At 37.7% G+C, this 15,552-nt stretch overlaps 1 protein-coding gene and 1 long non-coding RNA gene across 6 annotated transcripts in view; one reads left to right on the forward strand and one right to left on the reverse strand.

The window, feature by feature from the left end:
- The window catches only part of LOC149724782 (uncharacterized), a 32,327-nt gene extending 16,826 nt beyond the window's left edge, over positions 1-15,501 (forward strand). For 2 of the 5 annotated variants that reach the window (XM_089891988.1, XM_089891992.1), the window contains 24 exons: positions 81-200; positions 421-545; positions 1,074-1,212; positions 2,068-2,203; positions 2,974-3,114; positions 3,537-3,721; positions 4,674-4,820; positions 5,222-5,344; positions 5,799-5,976; positions 6,277-6,446; positions 6,627-6,761; positions 7,108-8,390; positions 8,441-8,633; positions 9,037-9,228; positions 9,682-9,738; positions 10,468-10,723; positions 10,798-11,048; positions 11,261-11,386; positions 11,471-11,556; positions 11,618-12,281; positions 12,468-12,560; positions 12,829-13,044; positions 13,363-13,545; positions 14,926-15,501. In XM_089891988.1, coding sequence (XP_089748114.1) covers positions 81-200; positions 421-545; positions 1,074-1,212; positions 2,068-2,203; positions 2,974-3,114; positions 3,537-3,721; positions 4,674-4,820; positions 5,222-5,344; positions 5,799-5,976; positions 6,277-6,446; positions 6,627-6,761; positions 7,108-8,390; positions 8,441-8,633; positions 9,037-9,228; positions 9,682-9,738; positions 10,468-10,723; positions 10,798-11,048; positions 11,261-11,386; positions 11,471-11,556; positions 11,618-12,281; positions 12,468-12,560; positions 12,829-13,044; positions 13,363-13,545; positions 14,926-15,096 — 5,370 coding nt within the window. In that variant the 3' untranslated portion in view covers positions 15,097-15,501. Of the gene's footprint in view, positions 1-80; positions 201-420; positions 546-1,073; positions 1,213-2,067; positions 2,204-2,973; positions 3,115-3,536; positions 3,722-4,673; positions 4,821-5,221; positions 5,345-5,798; positions 5,977-6,276; positions 6,447-6,626; positions 6,762-7,107; positions 8,391-8,440; positions 8,634-9,036; positions 9,229-9,681; positions 9,739-10,467; positions 10,724-10,797; positions 11,049-11,260; positions 11,387-11,470; positions 11,557-11,617; positions 12,282-12,467; positions 12,561-12,828; positions 13,045-13,362; positions 13,546-14,231; positions 14,283-14,925 lie in introns of all 5 variants that reach the window. The other 3 variants (XM_089891991.1, XM_089891989.1, XM_089891990.1) reach the window with 3 other exon arrangements.
- On the reverse strand, positions 3,061-4,678 carry LOC149724783 (uncharacterized). The gene is made up of 2 exons (XR_016386472.1): positions 4,481-4,678; positions 3,061-3,703 (listed from the first exon to the last, which is right to left on the reverse strand). It is a non-coding gene; the product is annotated as an uncharacterized LOC149724783 (long non-coding RNA).
- Positions 15,502-15,552: the final 51 nt, after the last annotated feature.

Genomic DNA, 15,552 nt, shown 5'->3' on the forward strand with positions numbered 1-15,552 from the left:
TCAAACAGGTTAAGCTTTTACATAAAATCTACCAATTTTTCACATGTCAGCAGCACATTTATAAGCTTTTAAACGTTAAGATTCACGAAATGGAAGACGAGACAGAAGAATTGAGACGAAATGTTAAAGACTTGGCTACGAAAAACGATTCATTACAGAAAGAGTTTTTTGGTACCATTCACGAAAATTTCCAAACACAGGTAACTCTGGAATATAGATATCCGCTGATTTGTTAATAATTGTTATTTTGTGTGCATTGCTTTATGCTCGTGCAATAAATATGACCATATTTTAACGGTAACGACATGAGAAGTCGTAAATTATATGACTTTTTGTGCTTTACCATAAGAAGCTAGTGAACTCGGCCGATGCAATATCTACAACTGAAGTCTGTACATATTAATACGTTGTTTTTTTAAGATCGATGAAGTAAATGAGGCGAATGCAAGTTTAAAGAGCGATTTGAATACAAAAAGTCAGGAGTTACTCGAAAAGTCGGAAAAGCTAAAACAAGTAGAAGAGGCTGAGCTGCAATGGCGGAAGAGGTAACTTGAAATATAAGACTTTCTAGATCGTATACACCTATTAGGCCTACAATGTGCAGGTTTGTTTAACTGTTTTTGCATATAGTAGGGTGTGTTAAGATGGTACATGTCTCCATTCTCTTTTCTCGTCCCACTTGATATTAAACATTTTTTTACAAACTATATAACGCATCTTCATGAACCTTAAAACAACGTTGTTAATGGACCAAATAAAAATCAAAAACGGATGATTCATAGGTGCTAACGGCGGAGTCGTTTAGATCTTTTATCATTAAGAAAAAGGGTATTGCTTATTTACACCATTTACACTTAAAATCAATGTTATTTGATTATTCTATAAGTCAGATGTTGTCGTAATGGGTTAGTACATTATGTTTACGTTTGTGAACAAAACAATATTAACTTGAGCACCTATATTTCCAAAGTCATTAACCACCGATCCCTTGTATATGAATATATATATGTTTATGTTTCCTTCTCGTAAAAATACATTTGAATGTATTTGTTATGTTTTCTTGCGTTACAAAGGTGTAACGAGGTCGAAAATCTTGCTGAGGAGCTAAAATTACAACTCCAAAGAGCTGAAGAAGACAACCATGATCTTCAACATCGTCTTATTGATCTGGACGAAGAATGTCAGAGTATGATGCAAGACACAGCAGATGAGGTAAGCGTACAAATAACATCAATTTTAAAATAATAAACTAATACTTTGAATGAATGAATGTGCTTTGTTTTATCACGGCGGGGCAACGGCCGCGGTCGTTAAAATACGGATGTTCTATTTCATACACCTTGTTTCCGCTTACGAGTTACCACGTATGTAAACTTGTTGGTGTTTATTTTGGGAATATTCCTATTTTTTATGGATGGCTGACATTTAAGACAAACCAGAAGGCTCATGCAGTTTATAATCGCTTGTTTATTTCAATGTGGCAAACTGCGGGGCGTTAAAAGTGTATCGGTACTTTTATACACCTCAATCGTAAGTACCAATGCATGCTGCAAGTGCACAACATTCTAGACTAAAGGTTCATCGTTATTTTCTACTTGGTTTCAGTTAAACACCACTGCCGCTGAAACGCAATAATGTAAATGTAGATATTACCAAAGTCGCAAAATAAAATTAAATGCGTTTAAAGACATCATTCTGCTGTTTAGTATGTGTGTACAGTTACGAGTGTTCAAATAGAAAGGAAGCGCAATGGGGGCGAGTGTGCGTCTTTCCGCCCCATTCATGTCCAGGCCCGTACAAAACTCGTATACCCACAGGAGAGCTACGTCGTTTACTTTTGTGTTTGAACTGTATATAAAGCTATGTTGTGTTAACATTCTATTGTACTTGGAGGGATAAGCGGTTGGATTAAGACACTCCTTTCAAAAGTCGAATTTAAAGCTAACTGCGCTGAAAGAATGTTACAGTACTACAGTATATGGCTCATTCAGTTTTTAAAGTAAAACATTCACGCTGACCTGCGTATGGTATACGCGAGCTTTCAGTAAAGTGAGTTTTTGGTCATAGGACGTCGAAGGCATAATGAAGCACACAAAAACGAATGCAAGTGTCCAGACACTAACACTGACGGAGCTCTTGAAGGAGATAAGACAGGAAAAGAAAAGAAAAAAGAAACAACCAAAGCACACGGTTGAAGACACAGGTATATGAATGTGTGAATTTTAATTAAACCCTTTTATTCATAAAGTAGTAAATTCATTTTATCGGAAACTCTTTTCTTATTGAACAATATATATATAGTTTGTTAGTTATAGTGTTAAATATAGGTGATTTCTATTAGTAATAGACAATAGTATATACATATATCAAATAAAAAAACATTTGTTTACGCTTAATTTACCATATTATAAATACAGTTAATTTTTGGTATTATAACTTATTCTCGATCCCATTCTCGATTAACGGTAGCGGGGGATTATGCGCGCTTTGCGAATTTTTGCGACATCATTGCGGTGATGAATAATTAATTCTAACAGATTAAAAATATGTTCCATTAAAATAAATGGAATGCTAAACAAATTTTAAATTTTCGAACATAAGTAATGTTTATACTAATCCCAACTTATTTATCCTCGCGCCAGGTTATAACCGTCTAACCGATTATGAAGTGGTACTTTAACTATTCTTAGTATTCTATTTCCTTAAAGTTGCCGGAGGCCGCCAAGGCGTTACCTGCATCATTAATTTATTAACTTACGATAACATTCTATTCTAACCGTCCTAATTAATCGCGGGCTTACAAGCTCGTTTAAATTCCCTAGACATTATAAACAGACTTTTAAAAAACTGAGTATTACTTTCGCGCAGTTACACCGAAATATTGAACCGTTAAAATATGTCAGATGTAGATATAAATGCCGTATTTAAATATGTTATTTTAAAAACAAATGCCAACCTATCCTCCATGTACAGAAAACGATATTTCCGAATTGGACTCTTCTTACGATGCTTTGCCCCATCAAGGGGAGAAAGATGTCTTAAAAAAGCAACCGCAAGGTGTCAGCTCGGAGCACAGCAGTTCTTCTTCAGATTCCGGATCCAAATTTAGTCTCGGTGAATATATATTTTCAGTTTCCCTGAAATACATTTACATTTACGTCTATATGCTCCAGGTGTAATATTGGTATAAGAGGGCAAAATTGTTGGTTTTGTGTACTTAAAGGACGTACGTTTTGTCTAATACGGCCATACGACGACACATCATTAGGATATACTGTTGTATTTTTCAGTGTATTTTTCAGGAACATGTACGTACACAATAATAGCAGCCAAGCCTTGAACCCGTATTCACTGGTCTATACAGGCAAGCGAACCGTATAACGGACCTAATGCCGGTCGTTTATTTCAAGATCGCGAAAGAAAGAATTATTTTAAAGATCGCGAAAGAAAGAATTGCCAGAATATACCTTCACGCTTACATTTCTTTTATTGAACAGCAATATTACATGTAAAAATATAAACTGTTTCATTTGCAGGTGATATCCCTGGTTGTGAAACTCACGAAAAGAGGAAAAAAGAACTTACCGAGGTGGTGTCGGAACCTTTAACCGTCTCAACCACCGCAAAGATCGGGGCAGCTGTAGAAATCGAAGTGAAAGCTTTGCAAGAAGAAACTTTGGCTCAGAAACTTATGATTGAAAAACTAAAACGACGAAATCAGGTTTGTACACTTAAGTTTACAGGCATTTAATAAAAAAAATGTCAGTCAAAAAATTGCCGTTACCGAAATTTAAGAGAAATGATTCGCAACGAATTTATAACAGAAATTTGATTCATTTAAACATAAGTGACCCTATAATTAAAGCACACAGGTCTATGTTAAAATATTCGTTTAGTTTTTCTATATATCTTACCCATAATAAAATGTACGTACGCAAGCCAACCGTTACTATTCGAAAACCCACTGTATACAAACAATGGGTAAATGTTCTCGTATTTGTATAGATCACATTTCGAATTCACCATATGTCGTGAAAACATCATGTTTTAGTTCCCTGTTTGTCGTATTCTACACACACGGCTTACAAACATAACAAGAGCTTATCGCGTTTCCAATTTTAAACAACGCCAAAAACGCCGCGTGCGTTAGTTTTCACACTCGAGGCATCATGAGCAAGGTTTCGACGTCTGTACACGTTTTTAGATCGATCGCGAGAGTCACCAGATTAATATATTTAACTTTAGACGTAAAGCGTGTATAACCTTTAATATAGCAATGTGTTGGTTTGGTATTTTAAACGAAGCTGAAAACGCCGCGTGTTTTTACGTTTTTAGATCGAGTGCTGAAGACATCAGACTGTAGTCTTTTTAGACGTAAAGTATATGTACAAATTGAATAATACAATGTTTGGTATTGGTTTAGCTTTAGCAGGCATACTTAATTGAATGTCAAGCTAGACTTAAAAAGTAAATTACAAACCTATGAAAGTTGCGTTGGATGAAGCTGTAAAATGTAAACAATGAACTTAAGTTACATCATTCAGTTTATGCAGCAGTACAACATCTTAGAGGGAATTTTCTCTTGCTGAAACTTGATTTCCTTGTTATTATTCCTCTCTGAAACTAATTTGACAACATATAAAACAGTACACTGACTGCATAAACTTGCACAGGAGTTGCTAGACGGTGCTGGTGCAGCAATGACGCAAGATGATAAGGAATCACTAGAGCGTGAAGTCAGCGCTCTTCGTGGTCAGGTGGCGCTGTTGCAAAGAAATAATAAAATATTTTCGGATCGGGAGCGAAACGAACTGAAAGAGGTTTTTAAAATAACTTTTGGTCGTTAGCGTATGAATATTTCGATTAGTGTACATGCAATTGCAGTATAAATGAAAATTTATAATGTATTAAATAGCTTGTATAGTTTAAATAGCTATGCAACGCATTATTTTATTGTTACATCATTCATCATAAACCAAAGCTGGTATATAAACATGTTTATATACCTACTCCGATCATAGCCATACTAACTTAACATTTTTTAGTTCTTTTCAATAAATAGCAAAACATTTTACCTAGAAAAACCCTTTGCTCATTACAATATCATATAGCATAACCCCAACGAATAAAATTGTAGTGCTTAAAACGTTCCATATAGAATCCACACATATCATAACCAGTAACGTAGCAGTCATTAGCAGCTTGTACCAAACCCTTACAGGATTTGGATCTTGCTAACAAGAGGTGTACTAACTGCAAGAACCAACTAGAAGCTCTTAAAAGGAGCCTTGAATACGAACAAGTCGAAAATCTTAATCGACAAATTAGAGAACTAAAAGTGGAAGTTAGTTCTTGGCAATATCTGTTTTACTTTTTGCACAGTAATATACGGTAGGGTGGGGGAATATGGGACACATTTTCCTTCTATTTTCAACCCTTTTAAAATATTAACAAAGAACATTCAAAACAATTAAACAACCGTATCCTCACGACTGCCATAAACAATCGTTAATTGTTTGAAACACGATCAGGATATTTGGATGTTATGTGATAAAAATGTCCCGTCTTCTCCTTTTTTTTCTGTGGAACGTAGTCTACGACTCTATATGTTATGTTTGTTTTATAAACATAGAACAATTCATTGTTTTATAATGAAGAGTATACCCGTGCTGTCGTCTTCATTACAAATAGTAACATAGTCATTAATACTAGAGTTCACATACCATTTTCATTTCGTTTTGTTTGTTATAATACAGGTTCACGTTTAACCTGAGTTGTTATCTGTACTTGTTATTAAGGCCGAGGAATTGCGCATCGAATTGCGGGAATTTCATGCTGCTGAGCCGGCGGGAAGCGACGAAGATTCCGATGTAAGCAGCAATGAGCGGCAAGCGAAATACGCGAGACTCCTCGAGCTGGAAGAAGAGGCGGAAGAATTGAATTCGAAAATGAAGGGCCTGGAAGAAGACGTCAAAGGTTTCATTCATAGATGGTTCTATAAAATGCTGTAAATATAAAACCATAAAATATATTTCGTCTATTGGGTGGACAAGTCACGAAATGTATTTTAAACGCCGAAATAGAGAGTAATCTATAGCCGATTCGGCATCACACTTTGTATTTAATTTATATGGGTTACATCCTTTAGGACCTAAAGGGTTAGGCCATATTGACACATTACCTCAACTTCCAATAAACTGGTGTTTGTACGTGTGAACGGAAAATTTAAGCATCCAAGTCGGGCTACTGTGTCACACCACTTACTAATATTTCCAGATCGTGACGTCATGGTGGAAGAATTACATCACCAGCTGGACAGCGTTGCTAAGCAACATAGAGAGGAAGCGATGAAGTTGGAAAAGAAGATGAAAAAAAGAGAAGAAGAGCTCTCGGAGGAGATTGTTGAGCATGAGAGACAAATTGATGAACTAAAAGATGTTATTAAGGTGTGGAATTTTGTTCTGTCTTTATTGTTCTTGTTTGTGTTCATTTATGCGTGTGTACGTATGCGCATACCTTTGTTTTTGTTTTTTTGACATATATTTTTTTAATTGTATTTTGTACTAATTTCTGCTGGTCACATTCAAATTTGTGATTTAAAACTGCGGTTTACATTTTTATTCTAGATGAAGCAAGCAAATTTACAGCGAAAGACTGACGGCCTTGAAGAATGCGAAGGTGAAATTGATAAACTTCAAAAAGAACTTCAACGAAAACAGAAAACAATTGAAAAACTGCAGTGGGAGATTGAAGCGCTGCAGGTAATAACAACAACTTTCCGGCTGCACATTTAAATTCTATGGGTTAACCTAGAAACCCAGTACATATATTAGGGTGGGGAAGACGGAAAACCTTTAGTACATAATATCCAAATATCCTGAGCATGCATTAAACAATTAACAACGGTCTATGGAAGTTGTGAAGATACGTTTGTTTAACTCCTTGATTGTTTTTTGTTTGCTACCAAATGGGACGAGAAAATAAAATGAAAATGTGTCCCATCTTCCCCAACCTCTGCCATACATACTGGAGATTAGGATAACTACTAATATTTTGTGCATAAGTTTGTGTGGATTTACATTTTACATTGTAGCTTATTTGTTATAGAGAGAAAATCAGTCACTGAAAGAAAGAATTGAAAAACTAAAAGCAGCTCTTAAAGATACTGGAGATCCAAGTCTGTTGGAACTAACTTTGTCCCCGATCAATTCTTTCCGGTCGAGCTTTACAGCGCCACCAACCGACCGTCCATCATCACGCGCGTCCATCATTTCTCCGCGCACGCCAGCGGCTGTTAAAGTTGAAGTGGGTAGCAGAAGCGTGGACTCTCTCAATGCGAGCAAATTGAACACAGAAGAAACGGAGAACAGAAAACCCCGCCAGAGGTCGGAGAGTTACCAAGGGGACGGACAACCCACAAGTGCTTTACGTGAAGGTATCAATGAGGCGCGCCAAACTGTCAGAGACATTGGAGTGGAGTTAGACACTCCAAGAACATCGCGTGGAAAATTAAGTCCGGATGCTCGATCTCGATTCTCTTCCCCTTTTACGTCTCCGACCAGAGAGCTGAAAAGAGAGGACGCAAGTCCAAGGAAGGCAGAAAGTTCGCCGAAACTTCGAAGAGAATCTGATGTTGATTCAGTGTCATCCTCTTCTGAGAGTTCGACTGAAAAAGTAGAATCTGACGGCATAGGAGAACAGAGGAAAAGCGGGAACATCAGTCTTGTGACATTGCCATCTGAAAACGTTACAATGGCTGGCAATGTACACACAGACACAGACGGCCATGAATCAGCAGTAGATGTAATTCCTGATGGGTCTAAAATCGTTCAAGATGATACGAAAACTCTTCTTCCGGAATCGAGCATTCAGATCCCTATCTTTGAAGATCGGTCTGTTACATCTTATGCGAGTGGAAGAGGAAGACACGCTTCTTCGAGCTCCGAAAGATCCGTGATCAATGACGAGCCCGCTACCTCACATAAAAAGAGCAAAAGCTCCCTAACTTCTGAAAATGAATCCACGTCCTCTTCCTCTGTTTCAAATAACTCGTTAGAAAAAAATGAATTCGAGGTTGAAATAAAGACTCCTTCAAAACAAGGGAAAAAGAAACAAATTTCAGACCCTGAAGCGCTTGAAGTAAAACCTATCAAAGTCGAAAGTACTCTAGTTCAATCTTCTAACAACCTGACAGACGCAAGCACTGTGTCTGCAGGTTCCTTACTCCCAGATGACCGTCCTACCCTTATCCAGGAAGTGACGAAAGCAAGAGAGGAAGCTAGAAAGTGGTTCCACGAAGTTACACAGTCTGATCGCGACAAGAGACAACTTGACCGCCGGCTGGGCGCGCTAGAGAGCGAAATATCGCGACTTAAAACGGTCGAGGACAAGTAAGTTATATCATAACACCTTTCGTCATTTAATATTTCGATTTATACAGTTACGAAACCATGTTACGCGACCGGAAGTTCAATGACGTAATAGCTCGTGACGTAGAGGCGATGCGAGAAGAAGCGGAAGCGGCAAACAGGAAAGCGGAAGAAGCAAAGGAGAAGAACGCGATCCTTAGGGCCCATCTTCTGGACAAACAGCTTGACGAACAAAAAGAAGCAAAGAAAAACGAGAACAAAGAGGTGACGGTATATAGCCATCGTGTGTGGTGCAATTAGATTTAAGAAGTTGGGATTTTGAGTAATGTTTAAATACAACAGTTATTTCCTTTCCGTACAAGTTAAACCTATTAGTTCAAAGTAAAGAAATTATAAATTGAGAGCCACGGGTCAGTGGGTTAAAATACTATACGTGTTAAGGTTCAGTTGCTACATTGTCAACTCTCGTTCTGTTGATTCGAAATGCAAAAGCGAACTGTATGAATGTAATTTCATTTGCCATTAAAGTATGTAGCGGATATCCTGTAATGAGTCAACCTAATTAAAACCCAGTTTCTCTATCGTGGCTTGCCGTATAATGTCATCCATACAGAACAGAATGTCACAATCTAAATTAATACTTCATAAACTTATCTTATTTATGAAGCAGCCCAAAACGTCCACGCCGCTGCCTCTCAGTGAAGTGCAGGAAGTCACGTCGCCGAATTATCAAAAATCACCAATGCGTAGCGGAATGACGTCACCACAAAGTCGTATGACGTCACCAAAGCTTAGCCCCATACCCTCAGCCAAGCAGCTGGAGGAAATAAAAGACGGTTTCGAATACATCGCTAGTAATGTAAGCATTAGTTTATTATTCATGTTTTAGAAACTTACTAATTTCTAACATCAACGTTTATTTTCAACTAACTTGTAAGTTTATTATGTTTACCAAGACTAACTTTGCAAGCCATTCTGTAACATTTTTAATGTCTTGTTTTTCATTAACCAATTTCGGTGATGGTGGTGGCTAGACTACTGGTGTGCCAAGGTAAATATCAACATATTCATTACCCTTTTATGGTGCTTAGGGTATTGTCAACTACACCTAATTACTTGACTCGTCGTCTGTATCTTACTTAAGCTACAGACGGCGAGTTTTTCATTTACATTCCACAAAAATGCTGCTGTTCTTGCACCTAGCCTTGATTGCCTTCTTAAGGGCCACATCAAAGGCGCTTCTTATTAACATTCCTGTTATGTGAACTATACTAACCAACTTTCACTAACAAGACTTGCTTCTGCGTTCTAGTTTGCCAGTCTTACGTTAAAGAAACATGGTGCGGAACTTGCTCTTGCCCCGGAAAAGGTAATCACCGTTAACGCGACATTTTCACAGACTAGCCAGCGGATTTTGTTATATTTTAACTACAAAGATGTCTGCCCTTACACAACACATTTGCCGCTGTTATGTCGGGTATTTATTGGAATATTATTCAAAAAAGTGACATGTTGTTTTTTATGTCTGATAATGCGTAACACCTGGTCCGTGTCTTTCAGCAAGTTGTTTATAAGATTCATCAAGCATAATACGACTTACACCGACTTGAACTTGTCAGCTGTCGCGAGATGTATGAAACAAAACACCCCTGTTATATAGCGACTGTCGTTTTCCGGCCACGAAAATATAAAGCTATATAGTTACATTCATTCACTCATAGTCACCTGGTGTTTGTGTAAATTGAAATTATATAGTAAACGCTATTAGCTAACCATGGACATAAACTAATACCATACTAGCTTCAAATTGCGTGCCAATCTTTCATTAACCAAAACTGTTATCTTAGCGAATATTTTACAAGTAATTCAAAGTTACCGAAGCTTAACCACAGATATGTGGTCAAACGATACGTTTTACTTTGAAAGATTACCCTAAAAAAGAGTTGTATTCTGTCACAAGAAATGTCATTGCAAATACCGGATACCCATTTTCATAAACATCATGTAAAATCTTTGAACCGTTTTATTTGGAACGAGTCCAATACTTGAGCTCTGTGTTCGTAATTAACCGATCGCCTCATTACCTTTTTCCCTTTAGGCGAAAGTCTCTCACTTGAAACGAAAATGCCTGGAGAGAGACCAAATTCTCGCTAAACTGGTTCTAAGACTTAACAAGAAAAGGGCAGATACCTCCCTTGACGTCAACGATGACGATTCAACTACGTCATCAGTCGGCTTCGAGAGCATTCTCTCCAAAGCGGACCGCCTGCTTAGACGTAACGACGTTACTAACGACTTTTCAGACACTGAGAGACACATTGACGTCGAAAGCGCGGAAAATATTGAGAACAAATGTACGTTGTGGTACTAATACGTATACCCTCACTAGAGATTTATCACAGCTGTAAACATCACTTTGTTTTTGCAGCTTATTCTGATGTTTCACGTACCTCACCGCTGATCAAAGCATTGACAGAAAAATCGCCGCTTTCCCAACCCCGTTCTCCAAGTCATCGCATATACGTTGCAAAACACGACTTTGCGCCCGCTAACAAACCGCCATCACCCGCCTACAACGAGAGTCTTCCTATCACACACTCTCTTCTTCCAGACCTACCGTTGCTCGCGGGAGACACTGTGGTGGCAATTGGTAATCCAGATGAAAGAAAAAATGGCAAAGTATGTGTTAATTCGAGTTTAACTGAATTGCATACGATTTTGGCATTAAGCGTTTTAACTAATTTTTTTGCCTGGTATATTGTGCGTTTTTCTAACTTTAATTACTGACGTGAGTGATAAACTATAGTTTGCCATCTAGGTTAGTGGAACTGATTAAACGAGGTGATTTTAATTTAGCCATTTTATCACATTAATGGTTATTTTTATTTCAGTTTTACCAGTTAGCTGAGGTTCGGGGTAAAATAGGCTTCGTTCCTTTGGCGCATCTTGTAGCAGCAGAACAGGTGGAAGGAATGCAAGCTTTTGTGTTGGAAAAGGGGAAGAACAAACGAAAAAAGGTTCGACTGTGGAATGATTGTATTTTTGAATCTTTTATGTTAGTTGATTCAGTCAGGTATTTAGATTATATTTCTATTTTTCAGAGCGCCTCTTCAAGCCCGGAGAAGATAGTCGACCTTTATAAAAAGTTAGAACAAGCTCATCTGATCGTAGCGGACAAGATTGAAAGGTAACGTCATTATTATACGTCACGAGTGACATCATCATAACGTCGCGTACGTTATTTCTAGATCGTCGAAAAAGTCAAAGAAGCCTTTTTTCAAAAATAACAACGTGATGACGTCACCTGCCCGACGAACCAGCTCACTGACGTCATCATCAATTCATGAAAGCGAAAGTGACTTGTCGATTTCGATTCAAGATTATTTACCTAGTAAGAACAAACGTGAAAAATCAACACGTCATCGTGATGACGTATCCGATCCCAGTTACGTAACTTCAGAAAGTAGTTACGTCAGCAAAGCGAGCACGAAACGGTCACAGAGACAACGAAATCAATCAAACAATAAAACACAAGCGACCAGACCCAGTAGGGACCGTAAAAGAGAACCCCGTTCTAATGAATGCTCCTCGTATGTAAGACCAGGCACTCCGACCTCTGCGAAGACCTCTTTAGAGAAGAGCCGATCCTCTTCCCTGCCTCCGAGATCATCATCCAAACATCACTCAATCCGATCCGACGTTTCTACTCCTGCTCAGTTTATCAGCGGAAAACCTCCTTTGGTTCGTGATGACATCAACGCATCTTTGTCTCATAGCGATTTCCGCACAAGCCAGCGTTCGATGACGTCACCGATGCTTACGTCACCGCAGCCTCCCACGTTTCTGGTGATCGAGAAGACGATGGGAAACAAGAGCATGATAATATGCTGGACGCCGCCTGTGCTTGACTTGGTGGGTTAAAACCTAACTAGCCAAATTCTGTCTTATATATACTTTTTTTTTTTCATTGACGAATTGTCGGTTACAATTTTCGGCTTTGCACTTACTAGATACCCAGTACGGCAGCACCCATAGCTTTATTTTTGTTTATGGCGGATCTACTTTTATGACTTCTTATTCATCACAATATGATTTCAGATTTCAAGAAGCAACGACGTTCCAGTTATTGGTTACGAAATATCGGTGGACAGAGTCCGTAAAATTCAGATTTCAGGAGCTTATACCAATAAAGTAAGAAAGATTTTTTTTTCATCTGAACAGTTGTAATAAAGCGCGTCAATTAGAAACTATTTTGATGTACGCGAGATGTCTATAAACGATAACTAAAAACTTTTGCTTATATTTTGCTATTGTTTTAAACACAGGCCTTTAAAATATTTTACTTTGAGTTGGTTTATGTCATTCGTTTGCGAAATATTTTAACAGCGTTGTTTAGTTTAAGTCATATTTTCACCATGTGTGCAATGTATGGGTTGATATCTTCGGCTCCTTGTTTCAGGCTATTCTTGGGGATTTAAATCTTTCCAAAACGTTCACCATTGAGGTACGTACAGTTAGTTCCGTGGGTACACGTTCGAAACCTTCTGAGGTTCTTTATACCCCAAACCAATCCCCACGAACGCCCGTGACGTCACCCAACCTTATGACGTCACACGACTCCATGACATCACAAAATACTTCGCCAAAGGAAAGATTTACAACGTCTACGCCTAACGTAAGTCATATTTGTTCAATTTGCAATAAATTGTTTTTGCTAGTTTATATATGGCTTTAAATATGTCCATTTTCCCTGCTTTCTGTATTGGGCATTAGAGTAGTTTTGACACTGTTGGTTAAACACTCTCTGGGCAATATTCTCATTAAGATGATTAACGTTTTTTTTTGCCACTTTTTTAAAAGCATTTCGGTTACAGCGCCCACGCAATTTTGTAATACTGGTTCCCCGACCCGATCCAAATTTCCCATAAACAAAGAACCAGACGTTGTGGTTTTAACTTATGACTTGTCTTGACGTATACGATGATACATACAGGTTACGCCACGGAATTCGCATACCGAAGGCCAAGACCGTACGCGCCGAGCTACTGCGTTGTATGATTACGATCCCGCTGTTGACAGCCCGTACAAAAGCCACCATGAAGAGCTACGCATGCAGCAAGGAGAAAATGTAATTGTGGTAAACCCTTCCAAAGCTGACGGTTTCTGTGACGTTCAGGTAAGCACGTAAATGGCATGACCCATAGTGCGTTAAGCCAATATTTCTCCTTTAGGTGTTTACGTGAAATAGTTTGCATACATATCTCATCAATAAAGCGGTAATGCATATCTTTTCCAGGAACTGCTACCCGCAGTTTTGCAATTTGTGGTTATTATTTTACTTTAAAACGATTTTTACCGCAAAAAGTTTAAGCTTAACTTATGACCCGTGTTTAATGCAGCGTGCAGGGACGTTGCAAACGTGAATGATAGGTAAATATACATCTGCACATAAGATGCAATGGCGCTTGCAATACCATAAACAAGACGCGTTAGTCTAAACTGCATGTAACGCATATATTTTAATGCGTGCATAAAACATATACATGTTTACTCACGTATTCATTTAGTGATGTAATTTGAAGTATAGAAATGTGAGGTAAGATGGAACACATTTAGCAAATATTACCAAATGTCCTGGTGGTGTTTTAACAACAGTCTATGAGAGTCTTATAATTCTTTGAATGTTTTTTGTTTTCAACCAAACGGGACGTGAAAATAGAATGAAAATGCCTCCTTTTCCCCCCAACCTACTATATATAAAAAATAATATATTCCAACTTTGGAATAAGGCACTCTATTGTTAAGTATTTTACATACATTCTCTTAAATATTTTTCGAAATACCCAAATTTTTCAATTGCAGCCTACTACCGAATAACGGCGTATGAACTATATACCCTACCTTTATTTCAACGTAAGCAGTATTTTGGTGGTAGCGATTTGTTCTCTGGTGCCAATTTGAGTTTTGTGTGTTTGCAGTGGGTGGCACTTTGCAGTTCTATGTGTTTTCCGAGTTGTTTGCATATATAGATGACCCATTACAGACATTACTCCATTCCATCAGTGCAGTGTTGCTATTTTGGAATGTATCTGTGAAAAATATATCCTTTATCGAAATGGTCAAGCAAAATTATTTTAACAGAAATTTCCTTTTTCGCATTTTTTTTAAAACAAATTTCTACTTTTTATATATTTTTAACTTTTGCCATTTTGCTTTACTAATGGAGGTTTTAACGTTGTTTGTTGTCTGGACTGCTTGCCAAATTAAGTTTCCGAATGTTTGTTTGGTGTACGTTTTCCCATAGAACACCCATTTCGTGTTCGTGAGCGGTAAACCTATTCGGTGTTTCACTTTCGTTGTGACCTTGGCGCATGCCCGGACGATAACTGTAAGGATTAGTCTCCCACCCCGACCTTGTAATCGCATAAAACCTGTTTTAAAGGTGAAGACCAGGCCAATGCTATTTACCCTCGCGGTGTTGAATGCTTGGGCAAACAAAGGATTTCCATTTTCAAAGTTGAAACCTTTGAAGCTCATTTTAAACTTGTTTTATTAGATTGGCTCTAAAAGAGGTCGAGTACCTGTAGCTTTTTTATTGAGCGATGACGACATTTCTATCGATTCTATCAGTACTACGTCATCAGCACGTCACAGAGGGAAGTACAGATCGAGAGAGTATGACGTCACAGCCCCACGCTACATACCTGCTACGTACAGTCTCCATTAGGATCACTTTATTTGCTCAGGAAATCGTATATTTTGCCGGTTCTAAACTAAATGAAGCCACCCTATATAAACCAAGGTTCTTTAACATTTTTAAGACATGCCAATTTAAAAATATAAACAAAACCTGGTGTGTTCTACTTTTTTAGAATTAACTGAAACACCTAGTACTTGTCGTTAAATGGCCAAATATGAAAAGCCAACAATTTTCTATCCTTAAGTTTTTTACCCCAGACATTATAGGGTGCGCATCCAACAACAGTATTAAACTGTACATCATTTTATTTTTTCACAACCTAAATTTATTTTCACTGTAGAAACTTTCTTTTTGTAAACTGAAATTTTTCGTTTTTTTTTTAAAATATTGTGAAAAAATATTTATTTTTTCGTTTAAATGGCAAGCACATCATATGCACTTTTATATTTCTGTAACACGAATATAATAGCTTTTATTTCATTA

The sequence above is a fragment of the Ciona robusta genome, chromosome 14 (assembly GCF_009617815.1).
Source record: "Ciona robusta chromosome 14, ASM961781v2".
In the NCBI taxonomy this organism is placed as follows: Eukaryota; Metazoa; Chordata; class Ascidiacea; order Phlebobranchia; family Cionidae; genus Ciona; species Ciona robusta.